The 25,167-nt window shown below is 41.5% G+C and overlaps 1 protein-coding gene and 1 long non-coding RNA gene across 6 annotated transcripts in view; one reads left to right on the plus strand and one right to left on the minus strand.

Annotated features, from left to right (window-relative positions):
- The first annotated feature begins 394 nt into the window (after nt 1-394).
- LOC310825709 lies at nt 395-12,174 on the plus strand. 2 transcript variants are annotated; one of them, XR_014555469.1, is made up of 3 exons: nt 395-717; nt 1,565-1,755; nt 11,867-12,174. It is a non-coding gene; the product is annotated as an uncharacterized lncRNA (long non-coding RNA). The 2 variants fall into 2 exon arrangements; XR_014555470.1 differs by lacking the exon at nt 11,867-12,174 and adding an exon at nt 8,633-8,742.
- Nucleotides 12,175-20,914: 8,740 nt separating this feature from the next.
- Nucleotides 20,915-25,167, minus strand: part of POT1 (protection of telomeres 1) — a 70,209-nt gene continuing 65,956 nt past the window's right edge. For all 4 annotated transcript variants that reach the window (XM_083699179.1, XM_083699180.1, XM_083699181.1 and 1 more), the window contains 2 exons: nt 24,321-24,426; nt 20,915-22,926 (listed from right to left, as the gene is read on the minus strand). In XM_083699179.1, the coding sequence (XP_083555305.1) occupies nt 22,817-22,926; nt 24,321-24,426 (216 nt within the window). In that variant the 3' untranslated portion in view covers nt 20,915-22,816. The remainder of the gene's footprint in view (nt 22,927-24,320; nt 24,427-25,167) is intronic.

Genomic DNA, 25,167 nt, shown 5'->3' on the forward strand with positions numbered 1-25,167 from the left:
CCTGCAGCTGACTGAGCTGCTAGAGCCTTTGCTTGCTGCAGCATTGCTGCTTTATGGTAACAGTTGGCAGGATAGGGCCATAATTACTAACAATGGAAAGGGGGGAGGGAAAGTAGCTCAGTGGCCAGCAAGCACAGGTTTTGCCTGCCAAGCTTCTAGTAGGGTCTTCGTTAAGAGTTAGGCCTGGGGGAATCCAAGTCCTGAATCTTGGGTCCTGATGCCTTTATCTCCTGCAGATCAGCTGTGTGGTCTGTGCAAGTGTGTCTCAAGCAGCTGAACTGTTGTGCAATGGAGAGCACAGCCTTGTAAGTCTCAAAGAATACCTTAACATGAAAGGAGAGGTCCAAAAATGTGTGGGATGTAATATAAGCAGTCAAATACAACATTTCCTGTTTGCCTAGAGTGGACATGCACGGGAATGTTGGTCCAGCCAGTTGAACTTCCTGTTACACCTGGTCTGAAGCATCCTTCCTTTGCATGTGACCAGGCAGGTGGGCGTGGCCCTTCCAGACCTAACAAAAGGGCCCAGTCACGCAGCCATCACCTTCTTGACTCTTCTTCCTCGAGATGCCATGCTCTCTTGATGCAGGTGTATTTTGTTGTCTGGTAGCTCTCAGCCACCAGGACATGGGCTCATTCCCATATGGGATGAACTCAAACCCTCTTCTGTAACTCTAAACTGAAGAATGCCTTCAGGGACCCAACTGTGAACTGAATGTGAGTAAACTTCTTATTACTTTTAAAAGAAGCTTCCTGTGTCTTTATTCTCTTTAGGAGGGATAAAAGGGGACTTGCCAGGAACCAAACCCAATCTGAACAAAGCCAGATTGGATTGCTTAAGTAAAGAGATTATAACAAATCTGCAACTAGCTTCCTGCTGTGTAAAAGGGGGGAAATGTACTCAGCTGTATGAATACACTCACTAGCATGAGTTAGGAAGGATAATATTTAATCAGTATATCCTCTCCAGCCACCCACAACATTTCCCAAAAAGGTAACATGTGGCAGCTGTAACAGTGTCTTAAGGAGATGAGAGAGGTGGTCAGGCCAGGCTGGGCCACGAATAACCACCATGGGACCACTGTTCCCTTGCTCAATTCCTGTTCTCTCCCTCTCTCCCTCTCCCCCTCTCTCTCTCTCTCTCTCTCTCTCTCTCTCTCTCTCTATCTCTCTCAGCTGAAACTTCCTCATGCTCAAAACCGAAGGCTGAGGCTCCTTTTGGGGAATTTTAAAGAGCAGAAGATAGATGCTTTCCATAAGCAGCTGCTCGATTAAATGGCAAGAAGTGGATTTTAACAGCATTTTTGTCAAAACACTGCCCATGCCACCCTATGCCTGCTTACTCAGAAATAAGTCTCGTTACATTCAGTGGGGCTGACTCCCATGTAAATGTGCATCAGACGTCTTATAGCAACATTAGCCACACAGGACAACCTTCCCCTGCCCCTTATTTTTAAGATGTAAAAAGGGAATCTGCACCTAATGCTCGCTTTCCTTTGAGTACGGTGCATAGGATTGCATTCCTAACTACATTTCTATGGGTCTATGTTTCAATTCCTGCTAGATCTGGTTGCTGACGGACAGATAATGAATATCCAGTATTTTCTGTAGAGAAATCTGTGCGCATTTCTGTTGGTCTATTTTGGGTCTGCATGTGTGATGGACAAAAACAAACAAACAAACAAACAAACAAACAAACAAACCAGTCTTCTTTGCTGTGAATCCAAACAGGTGGCTAACCGTTTGCTAAAGAAGGTATGTGAATATTTAATATTTCATTAATCTGTTGTTGTTGAATGCATACTAGTCTTGTGTGTTGTAGTGTGTAGCTTCTGCTAGTGCTTTTTGTCCACTCACTACTAATCTGAGCTGGAAATCATCTACCGTATATTTTCTGGTTTACCCTTTCTGTTACTCTGAATCCTTTCTCTTCATCCGTCAGTATATACAGCCAGTGGTGTAGCGTGGGGGTGCAGGGGGGGGGCCGGCCGCACCGGGCGCAACATCTGGGGGTTAGGGTTAGGGGGCGCAAATCCACGGGTTAGGGGGCGCAAATTACTTGCCTTGCCCCGGGTGCTGACAACCCACGCTACGCCACTGTATACAGCCATTCTCTTTAACCTATTGCATACATACAGACATACTGGTTACATGCTTATCCGCCTTTTGTAGCCAAAGGCCTTCCACCTTCAGCTAATGCCCCATCTTAAATCCCCACCCCCCTTTTTATTCCCCCCGTCCCTCCCTCTCCTCCCCCACCAAAGACTTCTCTCAGCTCCCCTCTCTGATTTATTTGCACATATTATTCTCTGCATGTTAAAAATTGTACACATCATTACCTTATCTGTCATGTATTTTATTAATAAATTTGTGGATGTTTATTCAAAACCTACCAAGGAGTCCAAGTCATTTTGTTGTTTTTTTAAGTAGTTTGTAAAAAGTTCCCAATCTTCGTTGAAGTCACGATTGTCCTTCTCATGTAGTTTATGTGTCAACTTTGCCAACTCTGCATAACTCATCAGTTTTTCTTGCCATTGTTCTTTCGTTGGGATTTCCTCCTTCTTCCATCCTTGTGCTAACAAGACTTTTGCCGCTGTTGTGTTGTTGTTTAGTTGTTTAGTCGTGTCCGACTCTTTGTGACCCCATGGACCAGAGCATGCCAGGCACTCCTGTCTTCCACTGCCTCCCGCAGTTTGGTCAAGCTCATGTTGGCAGCTTCGAGAACACTGTCCAACCATCTCGTCCTCTGTCGTCCCCTTCTCCTTGTGCCCTCCATCTTTCCCAGCATCAGGTTCTTTTCCAGGGAGTCTTCTCTTCTCATGAGGTGGCCAAAATATTGAAGCCTCAGCTTCACGATCTGTCCTTCCAGTGAGCACTCAGGGCTGATTTCCTTAAGAATGGAAAGGTTTGATCTTCTTGCAGTCCATGCGACTCTCAAGAGTCTCCTCCAGCACCATAATTCAAAAGCATCAATTCTTCGGCTATCAGCCTTCTTTATGGTCCAGCTCTCACTTCCATACATCACTACTGGGAAAACCATAGCTTTAACTACCATATATGGACTTTTGTTGGCAAGGTGATGTCTCTGCTTTTTAAGATGCTGTTTAGGTTGCTGCTGTTGTAGCATACCTAAATAGATTCTTTATTTTTCTTGGCGAGTCTCGTCCTAAAATCCCTAACAAAAATGCTTCTGGTTTCTTTACAAATGTCATTTGAAACATTTTTTTTTCAATTCATTGTATATCATTTCCCATTTTTTTTTAACTTCTCTACATTCCCACCACATATGATACATAGTACCTTCTTTTTCTTTACATTTCCAACATATATTTGACCCGGTCTCCACACTGTGTTCTTAGCCAGTGTGCCATAGCCTAGCTCTCTAGTCTTTAATTTTTTCTGCTACTTCTTCCTCATCCTTGCTTCCTCCCTGCTTAGGACCCCCTCTAGTGCCACACCCTTTATCCCCCAAACAGTTAAGTTACTTTTCTTCTCCAGTGGGGCTTCCCTGCCCTCCCCTTGTCTTTTTGACTGACCTCTGCAGCTGAGAGTGTAAGTGAAAATGCAGCGCCAGTCCCTCCTGCAAAGCTAGATTCTTATGTTCGCTCAACCTTTCTGGAGAGTGTCTTTTCAATCATTCCTACGTGTATTCTGGGCTCGCTGCTGCATATGAACCATCAATATTCACCCAGTCTCAGCCAGATAAATATTCGTTTAGTGCAGACTCTTAATAGAGAAGGAATAAAAAAGAAAGAAAAAGGAAGGTTTGTGGCGGAAGACAGCACCTGCTTTATGCCACTGTAATCCCAGCTGGCTCCAGTTATTTTATGTCTGGTTTTAAAGTGGAACGGTGTAGAGAGGGAGGTTTGAAAGTAAATCAGATTTATATAGTTTGAGACAATGGAAACACACGGACAATTTGCACCGCCACTTCTGATGGAATAAATTCCTCACAGGAAAACTTTTAACTTCGTTTTCATTTCGGGAAAGAGAAGCGGAACAAATTGAGTGGGATCTCACCTAAAAATTGTCAAGACAAAATGTTAGCTTGGATAGGCTTTCTCCTCTATTGTAGCTTTAGCAATTTCTTACCTTTTTTTGGGGGGGGCAGTGGTGGATTTCATTCAAATGTTTACCCCAAGGGAAAGGAGGCAGTAAGTCAATGTGTGCAGGTCTCCGCCTTTCAACAGAAAACACAAATATGCTCTCAGAATTCCTGTTTAGGCATTCTAATTGGCACATAGCTGTAGACTGAGCTGATAAGGCTCGACATTTTACTACTTGAGGCTACAATTGTGTGCACATTTCCAGCACAATCCTACAGTCCCTCAGGGAACATAACGTCCCCAGAGACCTCCCTGGTTTCAGAAGCCTTCTGGCTATTGTGGGAAGGCCCACTGTTTTGGGTGGGGCATTCCTGGAGTGGATCAGGAGAGGTTTCAGATCTCTGGGATCCAAACCCATCCTACTCCCAACCCCCCCCCCAATGAAAACCCCCAAAGCTCCCCATCCCATTACCCATGAACAAGAGAAAATACACCTTAAAGCTCAAGCATTTCATGGGAACAGGACAGACCCTCCCAGTGCCCCTACTTTCCAGGGACAGTCCTGGATTTACAGAAGCTGTCCCGGTTTCTGATTTGATCCTGGAAGTTTCCACTTTCCCTTAAAAGGTAGGTTCATTCGTGACCGACTCTGGGATTGCAGCAATTATCTCGCTTTATTGGCCGAGGGAACCGGCATACAGCTTCCGGGTCATGTGGCCAGCATGACTGAGCCACTTCTGGCGAACCAGAGCAGTGCACGGAAACGTCGTTTACCTTCCCGCCGGAGCAGTATCTATTTATCTACTTGCACTTTGACATGCTTTCGAATTGCTAGGTTTGCAGGAGTAGGAACCGAGCAACGGGAGCTCACCTTGACACAGGGATTCGAACCGCTGACCTTCTGATCGGCAAAGTCCTGGGCTCTGTGGTTTAACCCACAGTGCCACCCGTGTCCCTTAGGAAGTTCCTATTTTCATCTGAGAAATGTTGGAGTGCATGGAGATATGCAACTTGTGAGCCAAGGAGATAAGTAACTTCACAACCTTTAGAAGACATCTGAAGGCAGCCCTGTGTAGGGAAGCTTTTCTAAAAAAGCATTTTAATTTGATTTTACAAATATAAATTTATAACCATACTGAATACACATGCATATAAAGAGATTACTCTGAATCTCAAGACTTCCCCCCAACCCCTTCCATGGCTCTTATTGTCAACATTTCCAACTGCATATTATTTCATAATCTATATTTTATATCTCTCCATATTGTCCTTAGTATTTGTTACATTTACAAGTGAGATTAAAACCCTGCTAATATTTTCAACTGCTTACAGTGGTCTCCTTCATAAATTATAAACTTTCCCGATACTTTGTAGAATTTCTTGTCTTCTTGGTCCCTGAGCTTTCTGGTCAGTTTTGCCATTTCAGCATAGGCCAACAGCTTGGTTTGCCATTCCTCTCTGCTAGGAAGCTTTTTAATGTTTAGTGCTTAATTATGTTTTTCTATATGTTGGAAGAAATCCAGAGTGGCTGGGGCAACCCGGTCAGATGGGTGGGATACAATAATAATAATAATAATAATAATAATAATAATAATAATAATAATAGAAAAGGGCACCCCTATTTTCAACAGAGAAATGACAGGGTGGAAAGTACACTGGGCCTGAGATGGGTGTGCTTATTTTTCCTCTTCACTGATGTTGGGATAGATACAGCCTATACTGTGCTATACTAAAGGTAAAGTTAAAGGACCCCAGGATGGTTAAGTCCAGTCAAAGGCAACTATGGGGTTGCAGCGCTCATCTTGCTTTCAGGCCGAGGGACTTGGTGTTTGTCCACAGACAGCTTTCCGGGTCAGGTGGCCAGCATGACTAAAGCGCTTCTGGTGCAATGGGACACTGTGACAGAAATCAGAGTGCACAGAAACGCTGTTTATCTTCCTGCCACAGCAGTACCTATTTATCTACTTGCACTGGCGTGCTTTCAAATTGCTAGGTTGGCAGGAGCTGGGACAGAGCAACGGGAGCTCACCCCGTCGCAGGGATTCGAACCGCCAACCTTCCAATCGGCAAGCCCAAGAGGCTCAGTGGTTTAGACCACAGCGTCACCCGTGTCCCTGTGCTATACTATGTTCGTACCAGCAGAGCTGGGGAGCAGCCAAGTACACTTGCCATGGGCTTTGGAGGGCTGAGCCGGCCAGGCATGGGTCTCCAGGGACTGGCTGCTTTTCAGATTGAGTTTATAATTTTATTCCAACAAGACTCTCGCCCCAGGCCTCAGACAAGCTCTGCATGGGCCGGCCTAAGAGCCCAAGCCCTACAGGGCTTTGGATTGGGCAATTTGCCCATCACAACTGCTCTTTACTCCAGCCTTGTAGGATTACTCTGTTACACCATGGAAGCTCTGCTGAACTCAGCACATCCGTGAGATTGTGCTGTCTGTCTACCACCTCATGCAGTCCAATTTGCTCCAAAACCTAAGCGATCATTTCCCATCGTGGTCCCATTCATCATCTTACAGTCACAGGGCTGACAGACAATTTGATGTGGTAAAATTACTATGAAGCATGCCATTTTGTCCTCTCTGTTCTGTAACAGAACTGTCTCGGAAACAAATATGTTTATTATCATGAGTGGACTGACATAGAGAGCAAAAGTCAGTACGATTAGCAAGGAAATTTTTCTCCCCCTTTTCTGTGTACCAGCCTCACTGATTTTACCACAACAGGGGGAAATATTTTGGCTCGCTCCGCAGACTGGCATTTTTCTTTTTAAACCAAAATGCAAAAGGAAGTAAGTAAATATATAAACAAAATCAAAACATTGCTATAGTGCATTTCTCATAAAACTCAGTGACTTACTGCAGCCCTCGCAGAAAAACAACGCCATGTCAGGCACTGTACATAAATATAATTTTACAACAGCAAAAACTGAGCATGAATCTGTTCCACAAGGCCATAACACTTTTTCCCTCAGCCGGTAAAGGCTTTAAATTGTAGAATGATATCGGAGTTATTTGTATGTAGATAATAAATAGCATTTGCTTCCATATAACATTTGGTGCTCAGGGAAAAGCAGAGAGAGCACGAGTGAGTGAGAGAGACATATTTCTAGCTTAAAAACACTTTTAGCGCTAACACATTTCTGATGTTTTCCCACAACATTCAATATGCTCAATAGAGAAGCCAATTGAGCTTTAAAGAGGGTTTTGAAGACAATTTAGACTGGTGCTCAGATGTAGCAGGAAAATGAAATTGCCCTGAAATAAAAAACCTATTTACATTGGCTTCAACAATGGGGCCGGCAAAGAAAAAGCATTTTATATATATTAAGAAGTCACCTATCAACGTGATTGTCTTCATCTTCATTTCTGTTGCCCCTAACAACCACCAGACAACATGAACATGACCTATATTTTCTTATCAAAATTGCTTCCCTCTGTTTGTTGCTCCCAGATTGTCCATGTGTGCTGGGTTGTGGCTGCTGATTTCTGCTGGAAGTGGAATCGCTTGCCAACAACCACAAAAATGAAAGTAGACCATTTGCAGAGGGGCGTGGGCAGGGAAAGGTACATATGATAGTAGCATAGAATCATAAAATCACAGGATTGTAGACTTGGGAGGGACCTTGAGGAGCATTTAGTCCACCCTCTACAATGCAGGAATCTCAACAAGATTATAAACAACAGATGGCCAGCCAACCTCTGCTTAAAAACCTCTAAGGAAGGAGAGTCCATCACCTCTTTTCTGTTCCAATGTCGAACAGTTCTTACTGTCCACAGGTTATTCCTGATGTTTAGTCAGAATCTCCTTTTTCGTAACTTGAATCATTTGGTTTGAGTCCTAGCCTCTAGTATAGGAGAAAACAAGCTTGCGCCATCTTCCATGTGACAACCCTCCAGATACTTGAAGACGGCTATCATGTCTCCTCTTTACCAGACTAAACATACCCAAGTCCTTCAACCATTCCTCATCAGGCTTGGTTTCCAGACCCTCAATCACCATGGTCACCCTCTTCTGCACAAAGATTATAGACAAAGGTTCTGAGATTAAACCCACAAACTCCTTTAGTCCCAATTGTCACTTGTTGGATAGGATAAAAAAGGAGTCTCTTTAATTTTGCTACTGAACATCAAAGCTTTAAATTAGGCTAACGTTCTGTTGATAGTCATCTGTGGAATTTGAAAGCTTACATTACTTACGTTTTGATTTGAAGGAATTATCCCACAACTTGGCTCCTACACTTGCTAAAAGGCTTTTTATGTACTTCTACTTAAATACTTCAGTATTTTGAAAGATGGAGGGAACTTTATTTGACAAGTCGATAACTAACACAAGTAAAAGAAGTAAATTATTTGTTTGACAGTAGTTTCTGCTAGTTTGAAGGCCTGCACCAGATCTATTTTAATAACAATAATTTTAATAATAATGTTATTATTTATACCCCGCCCATCTTTCTGGGTTTGGGTGCAGCTCATCAGGCCCTGGAGATTTGAATTCATTTAAAGTAGTTATGTGTTCCCCTTACCATCCCTTTTCTAGCTTTGGTTTTAGCACCCTCCTTGCATCATTCATTTCTATCATCAACAGGTTGAGCACTGCTTTTCTTTGGGGTGAAGACAGAGGCAAAGTCGGCGTTGAGCAGTTCTGCCTTTTCTCTGTCATCCAATGGCATTTCTCTATCTTCTCCATGCAAGGGACCTACTACTCGCTCGATCTTCCTCTTGCTTTCAACATAGCCAAAGAAACTTTTTCTTATTATTTTCAACCTCTCTTGCAAGCTTGGGTTCATTCTGAGATTTGGCCCACCTGACCTTCCCTGCAACTGTTGGCTACTCCTGTATACTTTTCCTTCTTTCTTCCATTTCTTATATCTCAGTTCATCTGTAAATGCCAAAGTGCACGTCCAACTATACTCAGCTATCCTTTAACTCTGTATAATGAAACCCAATAGGACATGAACACTTCCTCCGAAGGTTCCTTGTATAGTGGTACCTTGGTTTATGAACTTAATCCATTCCAGAAGTCTGTTCTTAAACCAAAGCATTCTTAAACCAAGGTGTGCTTTCCCATAGCAGCGGGGGACTCAATTTACAAATGGAACACACTCAGCAGGAAGCGGAACATGTTCTTATTCCAAGGCAAAGGCCGCAAACCAAAACACCTACTTCCAGGTTTGCAGCGTTCTTAATCCAAGTTGTTCATAAACTAAGCTGTTCTTAGACCAAGGTACTACTGTACTTTCATTTCATAAAAAATCTCCTTCCTGTTGGTAAGGCCCAGGTCTAAGAGAGATGACCTCCCTTATTGTTTCTTCCACTGCCTTGGAAATGAATCTTTCAGCGAGGCAACTGAGGAATTTGATGGACTTTTAACATTCTCAGCAGAGTTTGAGTGCCAACATATATTGGGGTAGCATATGAAAAGAATGATTCATTTTCAAGCAGCCATTTTTTGATAGAAGTGCTTACCTTTCATTTACATTTCAGATGATTGCTTATGTAAATATTATGCCATCCCTCAATTTTCAGTTACTTGTGTGTGTGTCAATACTCAAGGTGAAGTGACTGTTCACTTCCAAGGCTGCCTAATTGATTGCATCTTATAAAGCACAGGAAATCTCTGATCAGAAGTTTTTTCGCATTTCTCTGAGGATTTGAATGAGAACTTTCAGTCCAGACTCACTGGAGTCAGTTGCCAGGATCCAAAAACCATGAAACTAGTTATGCAAGCCCAAAAGGAGCTTTACGCCTTGCTTTTCCTGAACAGTATCCTTTGGCAAGCTGCTTTTGGAAACTCAGAATTTCAAAAACAAGTTTGCAATGTGGCACAGTGGTGGGCTATTAAAGCAATTCTACAGGGCTGGAGGACCCTCGTGTGAATCTACAGTAGCTCTTTGGATCCCAGCCAACATAAAGTATGATTAATGTGCTCCTTTATACTCCAACATGGCTGTGTGGGTTTGGAAGCTTATATGCAGAGATTACTTTTACACCAATCAGTTCCAGGCCAAAAGAGCTTTGGGGCTACTTTTGGATGTGAAGTTATTATAGTTATGTTTACCTGACCTACTGGTGAGCTTTGAGCTCACTGAAATGTTGATGTCCAGTAGTGATGTATGGAAGTGAGAGCTGGACCATAAAGAAGGCTGATCGCTGAAGAATTGATGCTTTTGAATTATGGTGCTGGAGGAGACTCTTGAGAGTCCCATGGACTGCAAGAAAATCAAACCTCTCCATTCTGAAGGAAATCAGCCCTGAGTGCTCACTGGAAGGACAGATCCTGAAGCTGAGGCTCCAATACTTTGGCCACCTCATGAGAAGAGAAGACTCCCTGGAAAAGACCCTGATGCTGGGAAAGATGGAGGGGACAAGGAGAAGGGGACGACAGAGGACGGGATGGCTGGATAGTGTTCTTGAAGCTACCAGCATGAGTTTGACCAAACTGCGGGAGGCAGTGGAAGACAGAAGTGCCTGGCGTGCTCTGGTCCATGGGGTCACAAAGAGTTGGACACGACTAAACAACAAAAATGTTGATGTGTGGAAGACAGGAGTGCCTGGCGTGCTCTGGTCCACGGGGTCACGAAGAGTCGGACACGACTAAACAACAACAAATGTTGATGTATGCAGAATGAACTGTTGTCTTTCTTGTTTTGTTATAGTGACATGATACTTTCTATTACATATTGCTATGGGACACATCTAGAAATGTCACAAGGAGCCATTGTATTGTACTTCCCAAGGAAGCTACTAAGGCCGCAATGAGCGATCACTGTGGTCCTGCAAGGAATCCATTTGTTAAGTCACTGAGCTATGAACATCCTCACCAATATTGCCCTCCCTGCTGCCTCTGCCATTTGAATTAGAAGAAATTTGCCATTAGAGCTGATGGCAATTTCCCCCCTCATTTGGAAACTGCAGGCCCAGGGCCCAGTCTGGATCGCAACTACAGGAAAGGCAAAGAGTTAAAGCCCGCCCCCATCCTATGCCAGGGTCCCAATTCAGATTTCTGTTTCCTTTCCTTCTCCCCACCACAGCCCGCACTGGCAATTTGCTGAAGGAAAAGTTTGCACTCAGGAGCAAACTATGACTGTGTACACATAACAACAATTTGTTGGACTGTTGTTGTTGTTGTTGTTAATACCCCGTCCATCTGGCTGGGTTTCCCCAGCCACTCTGGGTGGCTTCCAACAAAAGATTAAAAATACATTAAAACATCAGTCATTAAAAACTTCCCTAAATAGGGCTCCTTCCAGATGTCGTCTAAACGTCAGATAGTTGTTTATTTCTTTGACATCTGATGGGAAGGTGTTCCACAGGGTGGGTGCCACTACTGAGAAGGCCCTCTGCCTGGTTCCCTGTAGCTTCGCTTCTCACAGTGAGGGAACCACCAGAAGGCCCTCGGAGCTGGACCTCAGTGTCCGGGCTGAAAGATGGGGGTGGAGATGCTCTTTCAGGTATAGTGGGCAGAGGCCATTTAGGGCTTTAAAGGTCAGCACCAACACTTGTGCTCAGAAACGTACTGGGAGCCAAGGTAGGTCTTTCAAGACCAGTGTTACGTGGTCTTGGCAGCTGCTCCCAATACATTTACATTTAAAGCACCTTTAAGCACCCCCTGAACCCTGGGAACTGTCAATTACTTCTCACAGAGCTATAATTCCCAGCACCCTTAACAAACAACCGTTCCTGGGATTCTGTAGAAGGGGAAAATACTGTTTTGGCTGTATACTAGATGTGCAGGCTATGTGGGAAACGCCACATACAGCTTTTGAGAGGTTTCGGTATCTAGCACAAACCTGGAAGTTATATACATATTTTCCTTTAGAGCAATTTCCCCTGCTGCTTCGGAGTTACAGGTGTGAAGGTGTCAAGACCAGAAGCTCTGTAAACAGAGAACTGAGAGAATCTTTTTGAAAAGCATTCCCTGTGGCAAGATGTGATTGGACTTACAGAATGATCACGCATGCTCGACAGCTCTGCCACTGTGTCTTCTCAAGTAAATAAAGAAATCTCTCTCGCAATGGATCGGTATTTTACAATTTCCACGCAAGGTAAACACCTAGAGAAATGATGCTAAGACATCTTCTGCTTCCATCTTGCAAGCATCACTTGGCAATAAATAGCAACAGGTTTTTTCTCATTTCTGGAACTGTGATTTGGCATTCAGATTCTTCTTTTATGTTCCATTCTGTACGTCAGGTGGATTATTTGTGGAATTTAGGCCTGGATGCTAAATTCTCTTCCTGATGAAAATGTCTAAATCCCATTAAAGCCAGCTGCCCACTAGGTGAAATTATGTGCAGGTATTAAAAGGACAAATATGCTCTTTAAGCTCTCGGTAATGTGTTGGTGCCCGAAAGCCCATCAAAAGGAAAATGCTCTGCATTTAGGCTGGCTGCCGTTCATAATATTTGTAGTCGTAATCAAATGTCCTTTACTGTGTGGTTATTTAAACATGGCACTGACGTTGTACACGGAAGCAGATACAGGTGTGCATTCAGAGAACCATTCTGGCTTCATAAGCATTTTTCTTCCTTTACACTACTGCTCAGTGTTGCATTTTGAATTACCCAATTCACCATTAGCTATATTAGCTGTTCAGACGTCTTGAAATTTGCTGATAAGGTATATGGTACTTTTGCTCAGTTTAGGGGTACTCTCATTTTGACTCAAGAAAATCACCATTTTATAGTTCAAATCGGGGAAAATAAATACAGTAAATGGACAAAAGTACAAAGATTCGTAAAATATTTAGGGGTATGTGTATTGGGATTTGTGTGCTTACCAGCTGCGTGATAGCAGCACATTGTTTACATCATGTGATACTTCTGATGTTACTGAGCGTGAGACAGGATGTCCTACGCTCTTCTCAAGGTTGTGTTCTCAGTGTAAGTTGAGACCTTCCTGTTGTTGCTGCAAAGGAGGGTGGAGTGAGTTGTATGGAGGCTGGTGAGAGAGCAAACATGATTTGTACTAGCTTTGTGTACAGTGTACAGTCTGTGAATAAAAGTAAAACTGTTTCTTTCTTCTGCTGAGATGAAAGGGGAAAGTGAGTGTGCATCTCTCAAAAGGGAGGTGTCGCTTATCACCAGTTTCTCTGGATAGAGCGGAGATCTGCCAGAGGCTGACCACTGGCAAGAGGCCCAAGTGCCTGGGAAGAGGAGTCAGCCTTTCCCGAGGGGGCCGATTGCCAACAAAGTGTACCCCTGCAGTCCCTAGAAAAAAGCACTGCTTTTGCTTTTGACTTTGGGGTCAAAGTGTCAGAAAGTTTGCTATTAACTGGCAATACCAAACACACAGCGAGCTAGTTGCTATTCACATGGAAATTTCAGGTGTGGTAAGGATGCTTATCATATCACAAGGGATTCCTAGCCGAAACTGCCCAGTTTCCCAACATCCCAAAGCCAAAGACTCGTGTTACAGGGCACACTGTTATTTTGGTGCAAGGCATGATGTCATTAAGAGACGTCAAAAGCAAATGTCCCCAGGGATGTGGTTGAGTGGTAAAGGGGTGGAACTTGTGCAAAAGTCCAAGAAATTTGAAATTTTGCCTTTGGATGGTAACCTCTCCCCCTTTTCTCCAGAAGAAAAATGGGAAATTTCCAACTTTTTAAAATCGTACAATAATGTTTTAGGACTCTGTAACTTTTTATAAAATGAGAATTACTAGAGTCTACTGACGCGGGTGGCACTGTGGGTTAAACCACAGAGCCTAGGACTTGCCGATCAGAAGGTCGGCGGTTCGAATCCCCACGATGGGGTGAGCTCCCGTTGCTCAGTCCCTGCTCCTGCCAACCTAGCAGTTCGAAAGCACGTCAAAGTGCAAGTAGATAAATAGGTACCGCTCCGGCGGGAAGTTAAATAGCGTTTCTGTGCGCTGCTCTGGTTCACCAGAAGTGGCTTAGTCATGCTGGCCACATGACCCAGAAGCTGTACGCCGGCTCCCTCGGCCAATAAAGCGAGATGAGCGCCGCAACCCCAGAATCGGTCATGACTCGACCTAATGGTTAGGGGTCCCTTTACCTTTACTGAACATCATTTTCATTGCTCTTCAAAGGGTGTGCCTATTGATGGTTGATGGTGTCACCGTTAACACATTAGATTTTTTAAAGATTATCTCCAGCCTGCTTGACTCAGGGCCCTGCAACCCTATTGTAGCCATGCTTTCTCGTCAGTAAATCCAACTATATCCTGCAGGGTTTACATCAGGGTTGGGGAAACTGTGGCCTGCCAGGTATTGCTGAACTACAACTTCCATAGTTCCTGCCCACTGACCATGTTGGCTGGGGCTGATGGGAACTGGAATCCGATGAATGGAGGTCCACAGCTTGCCTATCTCTGCTTTACAGTACAAAACTGCCATGCCACTTTTACTTATCAGGTCTCCAAATAAACAGTGTCTTTCCTCTCCAAATTCCCCCCCTCCCCGGCCTTTGCACGCTCCTCCCAAAGTGGCTGTTACTAAGGTACAACACTGGCTACGTGCGGATTTTTTCCTGCAGCCAGGAAAGTGAGGAAGTGGCTGTTTTTCTTCTTTTACTGTGTTCTTCCTTCTCTCCCTTCCATCCTGTCCCATAATGCCTTACTGGCTCCAATTTTGCTGTGGTTTTTGCTAAACTAATCCATTTCAGAATACATTACGACACTGCTACTCATTGATTCTGAATTGTCTTAAAGTGAGATGACATGTAAACACACAATCTTCCCCTTTACATGCAAATAGATGTTCAAATGACATTGATTCAAATAGAGTTTGCAGAGAATTGGCAAAGAGGGAAAGCTTCATTTTTCTTTTTTTAAAAAGCTGAAAACCTAGTTGAACACTGTCATGACGGAAGAAAAATATTGAATGAAGCTCCTACAGCTCAAGGCAAATCAGCCTATCTAGGTATTTTTGAAAAATGTTGGCATGCATTTGCTTACAGGCAAGTTTCTTTGAATGCCCCAAAGCAACAGGCTCCACAAGGAATATAGTCAGTAATGCCCTCTGTGTGAACTTGTCGATTAGAAGTGTAGGACACTGTAAAATACTAATACTAATAATGACCTTTCAGGCAGTATGTCTACTAAAGTCGTTTACATCAGCAACACAAAAATATTCAGCACAGATTAAAAAAAACCAGTTAAAATCACAATCAACAGTATTCAATATAGGGACAAAAGCAAAGTGCTTGTGCAAAGGAAGCAGAGTTCAGCAAAAGGTCTGGGTGAAAATGTATGCTTTTTAATCTGTGCTGAAAATGAGGGTCAACACCGATCACATTTGAAGGGGGAAGGAGCTCCACAAATGGGGGAGAAGGCATTCCACTGGATATGTGGGTCATAAGCCGCATAAGGCTTTGTATGTACATTGAATTTGGCCCAACAGCATATACTAAGCAGCAGAAGCATTTTTTTGTCTCTACACTTGAGAAACCCATATGCCAGAATATAACCCATAAACCAGTTTTCTTCTCAAGTGTGAAGCTGTTTTATGTCCTACTTCCCCTTGTTATTAATACATGTGTTGATAACAGCATGATTATAGAGGGTGAGCAGGGATTTGAGTGCCTATTGAAGTCTGGGCACATGGAGTGATCTGGGCTTTCACTTCCCAGTGCATGCATTCAGAGGAAAAACAGGCATTTGCAGATTGATAGTAAGATTGATGAACAAAGTTAGTTCTCAAATAGCCCCTATCTGGCATATAAGAATATGAAATATTACTAGCCTACCCATCTACACATTTCTACATCAATAGCCTGGAGGAAAAAGAACCAACTTTCTTCCATTTACATAAACTTCCCCTTTTGGAGACAATTTTCATTTGCCAAGAGCAACTAGATTACAAATCTAAGATGAACATTAAAAAGGAGATTAATATTTTTTTAAAAATGAAAAGTGTTTATTAAACATGTGCATATTTACAATATTGAACATCCCGACATACCCAAATCTTATATTACACAAACATAAATCTGAAAAGGTTTAACAAAGTCAACACAAAACACACTGAATTGTATGCCAAATAATGCTTTTAAATAATCCATTTAATAAAACACAAGAGGAAATAATGTTGCAGGCACACAAAACGTTTGCAACAGAAGGTTGCTTGCCTTGACAAGCTACGGTTGCTGTACTTAAATCCACTTAAGCTATTAAGCACAAGTACAAAGGAATAAATATTTGGAAATGAGCTTTTTGGACCTGATTCCACAGACATAAATTGTGCACAATTGATTTTTACTCCACTGATTCCACTGTGCGCACAGCAGTTCTGACATACATCGGAGCTCTATGCAGAGAGGGTCTGTCCCATTTTCTTCCAACTTTCAGGAATGTTAGGTTTAGTCAGGTGCACAGATAGTCTATAATAAATAGGACAGTCTGCTTACATGGAGTTTTTGATTGTGGACCTTGACTAATCCGAGCATTAAATCCCATTGATTTCAATGGGATTAAAGTGCTTGCAACAGGGCTAGATTTTAAGACCCCTCCGTTGCAAGAATTAATTCCCACTGATTAATTTTTCCTATTTCTCATTGCTTTTACAGTGCTGAGTAACAGATGCCTTGCGAAATATTGCCAGTCATACATTCCCAGGCAAAGAACTAAGCTCAAAGCCCTTATATTTAGTAGATTTGCAGTTAAGTGCTTTGGGGGATAAGAAATAATGTCCATTATAGAAAAAGTCCACAAACAACTGCAAGAACCATCTATTCTTAATTATCTAAAAATAAAAAAGCCACATGATATGCATCAAGACAATTTTACTATGAAGAGTATATTAAATATTTTACATGGCTTGAAATACAGTGTTGTAGCTGCCAGCATGTAATACATTTTAATAAGATACAATTCTTGCCCACTGGATGAAAACTTTGTGTGTTAAAGTCTTGCATGAGCATATGTATACCGGACTGCAGATAAAGAAACCCAGAGCAATTTGTTTCACTCTAAGAGCCAATTAGTACAGTGACTTACTAGCCTGAAACTCCACAGCTCTAAAACTGATTCCCAAATCAGATTATGCAAAGGAAAAAAGAAGATCAGCTGGAGTGTGTAGCCAACACCAAATTTAGCTGCCTGGGTCACGTGCAACATGATCTGAGAGGCAAACACAATTGAAAGTGCCATCACAAACAGCACTTAGCTGGCAGGTATTTTGTGCTCATTTTGTATGTACAGAATAGTCCAGATTCAAATACTATTACTGTACTGTATGCATGCATGTGCCTGATATTCTTGATATTTTCTTATCTGTCTGAATGCGATGCCATTGTATTGTATGTTTCAACAGTGATAAGAAGCTAATAAAATCCTATCTGTATTGTGACATAACCCAAAGCTTTTTGCACATGGACTATTGCACTGCAACAATATTTTCTAATCAAAGACAGCCTGTGCCATTTTGAAGAAGGGCCCCACACTGTGGCTTTTAGGATTGGCTCAAGAGTTTAAGGACTTTAAGGACTTTTGTTTGACTCTGAAAGTCATGCTAGACTAGAAGATAACAAACTAATAAGCTCTTTTTTGAGGGGGCGGGAATTGTGAGTTATGACTCTTGTGTGTTACCTGGAGAACTGCAAAGAACTTATGTGAATTTTCCAACACAAACAGTATATATAAAAAATCCATTTTAAGTTATATGTTGATTCAGAACAAAGTACTTCTTTACACATTTAATAAAAAAGCAAACACCTTACAACATCCCCTGGATCGTTTATATATTCAAATGAAATCGACAAACATTACAAACCCAGCACACATGGACAATCTGGGAGCAACAAACAGAGGGAAGCAATTTTGATAAGAAAATATAGGTCATGTTCATGTTGTCTGGTGGTTGTTAGGGGCAACAGAAATGAAGATGAAGACAATCACGTTGATAGGTGACTTCTTAATATATATAAAATGCTTTTTCTTTGCCGGCCCCATTGTTGAAGCCAATGTAAATAGGTTTTTTATTTCAGGGCAATTTCATTTTCCTGCTACATCTGAGCACCAGTCTAAATTGTCTTCAAAACCCTCTTTAAAGCTCAATTGGCTTCTCTATTGAGCATATTGAATGTTGTGGGAAAGTGAGTGTGCATCTCTCAAAAGGGAGGTGTCGCTTATCACCAGTTTCTCTGGATAGAGCGGAGATCTGCCAGAGGCTGACCACTGGCAAGAGGCCCAAGTGCCTGGGAAGAGGAGTCAGCCTTTCCCGAGGGGGCCGATTGCCAACAAAGTGTACCCCTGCAGTCCCTAGAAAAAAGCACTGCTTTTGCTTTTGACTTTGGGGTCAAAGTGTCAGAAAGTTTGCTATTAACTGGCAATACCAAACACACAGCGAGCTAGTTGCTATTCACATGGAAATTTCAGGTGTGGTAAGGATGCTTATCATATCACAAGGGATTCCTAGCCGAAACTGCCCAGTTTCCCAACATCCCAAAGCCAAAGACTCGTGTTACAGGGCACACTGTTATTTTGGTGCAAGGCATGATGTCATTAAGAGACGTCAAAAGCAAATGTCCCCAGGGATGTGGTTGAGTGGTAAAGGGGTGGAACTTGTGCAAAAGTCCAAGAAATTTGAAATTTTGCCTTTGGATGGTAACCTCTCCCCCTTTTCTCCAGAAGAAAAATGGGAAATTTCCAACTTTTTAAAATCGTACAATAATGTTTTAGGACTCTGTAACTTTTTATAAAATGAGAATTACTAGAGTCTACTGACGCGGGTGGCACTGTGGGTTAAACCACAGAGCCTAGGACTTGCCGATCAGAAGGTCGGCGGTTCGAATCCCCACGATGGGGTGAGCTCCCGTTGCTCAGTCCCTGCTCCTGCCAACCTAGCAGTTCGAAAGCACGTCAAAGTGCAAGTAGATAAATAGGTACCGCTCCGGCGGGAAGTTAAATAGCGTTTCTGTGCGCTGCTCTGGTTCACCAGAAGTGGCTTAGTCATGCTGGCCACATGACCCAGAAGCTGTACGCCGGCTCCCTCGGCCAATAAAGCGAGATGAGCGCCGCAACCCCAGAATCGGTCATGACTCGACCTAATGGTTAGGGGTCCCTTTACCTTTACTGAACATCATTTTCATTGCTCTTCAAAGGGTGTGCCTATTGATGGTTGATGGTGTCACCGTTAACACATTAGATTTTTTAAAGATTATCTCCAGCCTGCTTGACTCAGGGCCCTGCAACCCTATTGTAGCCATGCTTTCTCGTCAGTAAATCCAACTATATCCTGCAGGGTTTACATCAGGGTTGGGGAAACTGTGGCCTGCCAGGTATTGCTGAACTACAACTTCCATAGTTCCTGCCCACTGACCATGTTGGCTGGGGCTGATGGGAACTGGAATCCGATGAATGGAGGTCCACAGCTTGCCTATCTCTGCTTTACAGTACAAAACTGCCATGCCACTTTTACTTATCAGGTCTCCAAATAAACAGTGTCTTTCCTCTCCAAATTCCCCCCCTCCCCGGCCTTTGCACGCTCCTCCCAAAGTGGCTGTTACTAAGGTACAACACTGGCTACGTGCGGATTTTTTCCTGCAGCCAGGAAAGTGAGGAAGTGGCTGTTTTTCTTCTTTTACTGTGTTCTTCCTTCTCTCCCTTCCATCCTGTCCCATAATGCCTTACTGGCTCCAATTTTGCTGTGGTTTTTGCTAAACTAATCCATTTCAGAATACATTACGACACTGCTACTCATTGATTCTGAATTGTCTTAAAGTGAGATGACATGTAAACACACAATCTTCCCCTTTACATGCAAATAGATGTTCAAATGACATTGATTCAAATAGAGTTTGCAGAGAATTGGCAAAGAGGGAAAGCTTCATTTTTCTTTTTTTAAAAAGCTGAAAACCTAGTTGAACACTGTCATGACGGAAGAAAAATATTGAATGAAGCTCCTACAGCTCAAGGCAAATCAGCCTATCTAGGTATTTTTGAAAAATGTTGGCATGCATTTGCTTACAGGCAAGTTTCTTTGAATGCCCCAAAGCAACAGGCTCCACAAGGAATATAGTCAGTAATGCCCTCTGTGTGAACTTGTCGATTAGAAGTGTAGGACACTGTAAAATACTAATACTAATAATGACCTTTCAGGCAGTATGTCTACTAAAGTCGTTTACATCAGCAACACAAAAATATTCAGCACAGATTAAAAAAAACCAGTTAAAATCACAATCAACAGTATTCAATATAGGGACAAAAGCAAAGTGCTTGTGCAAAGGAAGCAGAGTTCAGCAAAAGGTCTGGGTGAAAATGTATGCTTTTTAATCTGTGCTGAAAATGAGGGTCAACACCGATCACATTTGAAGGGGGAAGGAGCTCCACAAATGGGGGAGAAGGCATTCCACTGGATATGTGGGTCATAAGCCGCATAAGGCTTTGTATGTACATTGAATTTGGCCCAACAGCATATACTAAGCAGCAGAAGCATTTTTTTGTCTCTACACTTGAGAAACCCATATGCCAGAATATAACCCATAAACCAGTTTTCTTCTCAAGTGTGAAGCTGTTTTATGTCCTACTTCCCCTTGTTATTAATACATGTGTTGATAACAGCATGATTATAGAGGGTGAGCAGGGATTTGAGTGCCTATTGAAGTCTGGGCACATGGAGTGATCTGGGCTTTCACTTCCCAGTGCATGCATTCAGAGGAAAAACAGGCATTTGCAGATTGATAGTAAGATTGATGAACAAAGTTAGTTCTCAAATAGCCCCTATCTGGCATATAAGAATATGAAATATTACTAGCCTACCCATCTACACATTTCTACATCAATAGCCTGGAGGAAAAAGAACCAACTTTCTTCCATTTACATAAACTTCCCCTTTTGGAGACAATTTTCATTTGCCAAGAGCAACTAGATTACAAATCTAAGATGAACATTAAAAAGGAGATTAATATTTTTTTAAAAATGAAAAGTGTTTATTAAACATGTGCATATTTACAATATTGAACATCCCGACATACCCAAATCTTATATTACACAAACATAAATCTGAAAAGGTTTAACAAAGTCAACACAAAACACACTGAATTGTATGCCAAATAATGCTTTTAAATAATCCATTTAATAAAACACAAGAGGAAATAATGTTGCAGGCACACAAAACGTTTGCAACAGAAGGTTGCTTGCCTTGACAAGCTACGGTTGCTGTACTTAAATCCACTTAAGCTATTAAGCACAAGTACAAAGGAATAAATATTTGGAAATGAGCTTTTTGGACCTGATTCCACAGACATAAATTGTGCACAATTGATTTTTACTCCACTGATTCCACTGTGCGCACAGCAGTTCTGACATACATCGGAGCTCTATGCAGAGAGGGTCTGTCCCATTTTCTTCCAACTTTCAGGAATGTTAGGTTTAGTCAGGTGCACAGATAGTCTATAATAAATAGGACAGTCTGCTTACATGGAGTTTTTGATTGTGGACCTTGACTAATCCGAGCATTAAATCCCATTGATTTCAATCGGATTAAAGTGCTTGCAACAGGGCTAGATTTTAAGACCCCTCCGTTGCAAGAATTAATTCCCACTGATTAATTTTTCCTATTTCTCATTGCTTTTACAGTGCTGAGTAACAGATGCCTTGCGAAATATTGCCAGTCATACATTCCCAGGCAAAGAACTAAGCTCAAAGCCCTTATATTTAGTAGATTTGCAGTTAAGTGCTTTGGGGGATAAGAAATAATGTCCATTATAGAAAAAGTCCACAAACAACTGCAAGAACCATCTATTCTTAATTATCTAAAAATAAAAAAGCCACATGATATGCATCAAGACAATTTTACTATGAAGAGTATATTAAATATTTTACATGGCTTGAAATACAGTGTTGTAGCTGCCAGCATGTAATACATTTTAATAAGATACAATTCTTGCCCACTGGATGAAAACTTTGTGTGTTAAAGTCTTGCATGAGCATATGTATACCGGACTGCAGATAAAGAAACCCAGAGCAATTTGTTTCACTCTAAGAGCCAATTAGTACAGTGACTTACTAGCCTGAAACTCCACAGCTCTAAAACTGATTCCCAAATCAGATTATGCAAAGGAAAAAAGAAGATCAGCTGGAGTGTGTAGCCAACACCAAATTTAGCTGCCTGGGTCACGTGCAACATGATCTGAGAGGCAAACACAATTGAAAGTGCCATCACAAACAGCACTTAGCTGGCAGGTATTTTGTGCTCATTTTGTATGTACAGAATAGTCCAGATTCAAATACTATTACTGTACTGTATGCATGCATGTGCCTGATATTCTTGATATTTTCTTATCTGTCTGAATGCGATGCCATTGTATTGTATGTTTCAACAGTGATAAGAAGCTAATAAAATCCTATCTGTATTGTGACATAACCCAAAGCTTTTTGCACATGGACTATTGCACTGCAACAATATTTTCTAATCAAAGACAGCCTGTGCCATTTTGAAGAAGGGCCCCACACTGTGGCTTTTAGGATTGGCTCAAGAGTTTAAGGACTTTAAGGACTTTTGTTTGACTCTGAAAGTCATGCTAGACTAGAAGATAACAAACTAATAAGCTCTTTTTTGAGGGGGCGGGAATTGTGAGTTATGACTCTTGTGTGTTACCTGGAGAACTGCAAAGAACTTATGTGAATTTTCCAACACAAACAGTATATATAAAAAATCCATTTTAAGTTATATGTTGATTCAGAACAAAGTACTTCTTTACACATTTAATAAAAAAGCAAACACCTTACAACATCCCCTGGATCGTTTATATATTCAAATGAAATCGACAAACATTACAAACCCTTAAATATTCGAAGTAGCTGGATATCAGACATCTTCAGCAATCGTAGTGTCAAAAACCCGATAGCAAATTTGCTGCTCTCTTCCATCCGTGACATAGTAGGATTTGATAAAACAGTCCAGCCACGGCAAGTCGTCTACAATCAAAAGCAAATGACTGGTCTTAATGTGCATTTTCTGTATTCAAGAATTGTGACCAAAAAAACAAAACTTGTATAGACTTCGAAACATTAAGCATATATCAGAATCACAGCAGTGGGACAGAAACAGTGTCGCATACAGTGTGGCTATAATACAAGGGTATTCATGTAGCGCAGAAAGGAAAAGCACCATGGACTGCAATGTCTTAACCAAGACACTACAATCCACCTTGGAAGTTGAACGGAATCTATTCCGGAAGTCCGTTCGACTTCCAAAACGCTTGGAAACCAAAGTGCGGCTTCTGATTGGCTGCAGGAAGTTCCTGCAGCCAATCGGAAGCCATATCCAACATTCAGGTTCCAAAGAACATTTGCAAGCTGGAACACTCACTTCCGGGTTTGCAGCGTTCAGGAGCCAAAACATTGAACTCACAAGGCGTTCGGGATCCAAGATATGACTGTATACATATTTAAGATGCCAAAGAAAGCACTTATCCTACTTCACGTGAAACAAAAACTTGGTTAGGTGAGTCATGAAAAATTCAGCTGGGCTTCTGTTTGAAGCACTCTGCATCGAAAAAATGTCCCTTATACATGAACCGCTGCCAAGTGAAATCAATGTTCCTGTGTTTGCTAGCATGGCAGATATTACTTTTCTCATTTCTCCTCCCCCCCAAATTCGGCATAAAATCAATAAAGTGTCATGGTTGTTGCTGAGTCTATCAGATATTTGCACTATGCACAGTTAAATTCTGAAGGCCAGAATGTATTTCTCAAGTTCTAATAGGGAGGAAAAAAATCTCAAAACAATCCACAATATTCTCATACAATGAAACTGGGCTCAGTAATACACAGGCACAAGAAGCTAGCATTTGTCATCAACAAACACAAACAGTTTTAATTCAGAAGTATATACAGGCAGTCACATTCTTGTACAGGAAAAGGCAACTTTAAATTACTCTGGCAACCAATTGGACTAAATGTGGCTGGCAAATGTACAGAGGTCCTAAAGGCTTTATAGATAGTTTCATGAGGTTTCAGCATATATAAGAGAACAGAAGGGCCACTGAAGTATACCATCTGTGACTTCATTTGAAGACACCTTTCAGTGCTGCTGAAGTGCTAGGTTGCTCTTTAAGGATACAGTTTAAACGTACCATGCTGTACAGAATAGTTATTCTTTGTACCAAATTCTCTGTTTCGACAATTGCAGCCAATGGAGAAATTATACATCTGTATCTTTAAAAAGAACAGACCTACAAACCAGTGTAGTTTTGTGGTACAGCAGGAAAAGATGTAATTTAATTCTCTTTCCTATAGAGTGTAAAAATTAAAAAGATAAACTTATGTAGATTTTAACCATGCTTCCAAATTTATGATAATTATCTCACCTAGATTTGTGTCTGAGGGGCAAAGTTTTTTCATGATTCTTTCTATGTTCTCTTGAAAAATATTATTGAACAAGACTTCAGAAGCTGGAATTTGGAAGAAATCTTTCTGGAGAACAGGAAAAATGATGCAGATATAATTAAATTAGTCAATAGATATTTGGCAAAGAAATGAAAATTACATGTAACAAAAACATGTTTCACACTTCATGTTTTTAACACAATGCAAATAAAGAAAAACAGAAGGGAGGAGCATTGTTTATTCACATAAGCAGCCTAATATTTAAATCTGTTTTTAACGTTCTGGTATAACAAGAAGGAGCACCTTTTAAAAAACATCTTCACTTTAATCCAATTCATAAGTGAATCTAAATTCACCCTCTCAAAGGAATTCATGCCAACCTTAGCTTTATTAAAATTCATAGCTAAAATAGAAATAATCTACCACATTTGTACAGGCTAGATCTTAATAAAACATGAATGTATGTCTCAAGTGTATGTTGAGCAATTTCTACCACCAATATGCAGTTAACTCACAGAATACTCTGTAGTCTCATCTACTGCACTATAAACCCGTGTACCAACACTAAGTTAAAAATAAGAGAAATTACAGGTGCCAATTAGTGCTATTTGGTATGAGTAGATGTAATCACATTATCTCTGTTTTATAGCTTCTATGTAATTGAAGGGTTCAGATTCTAAATATTTTTGGAGGTTAAAATACTGTACCTTGTTGCAATGCTTCACCATATAAAGAACTGGTAAGTTAAAGAGAAATGAAAACATTTCCCCCTGTAATTTTCATGTCGATCTACAATGGTACCTCGGGTTACTTACGCTTCAGGTTACA

Source organism: Podarcis gaigeae (genome assembly GCF_964106915.1).
Source record: "Podarcis gaigeae genome assembly, chromosome: 10".
Taxonomy (NCBI): domain Eukaryota; kingdom Metazoa; phylum Chordata; class Lepidosauria; order Squamata; family Lacertidae; genus Podarcis; species Podarcis gaigeae.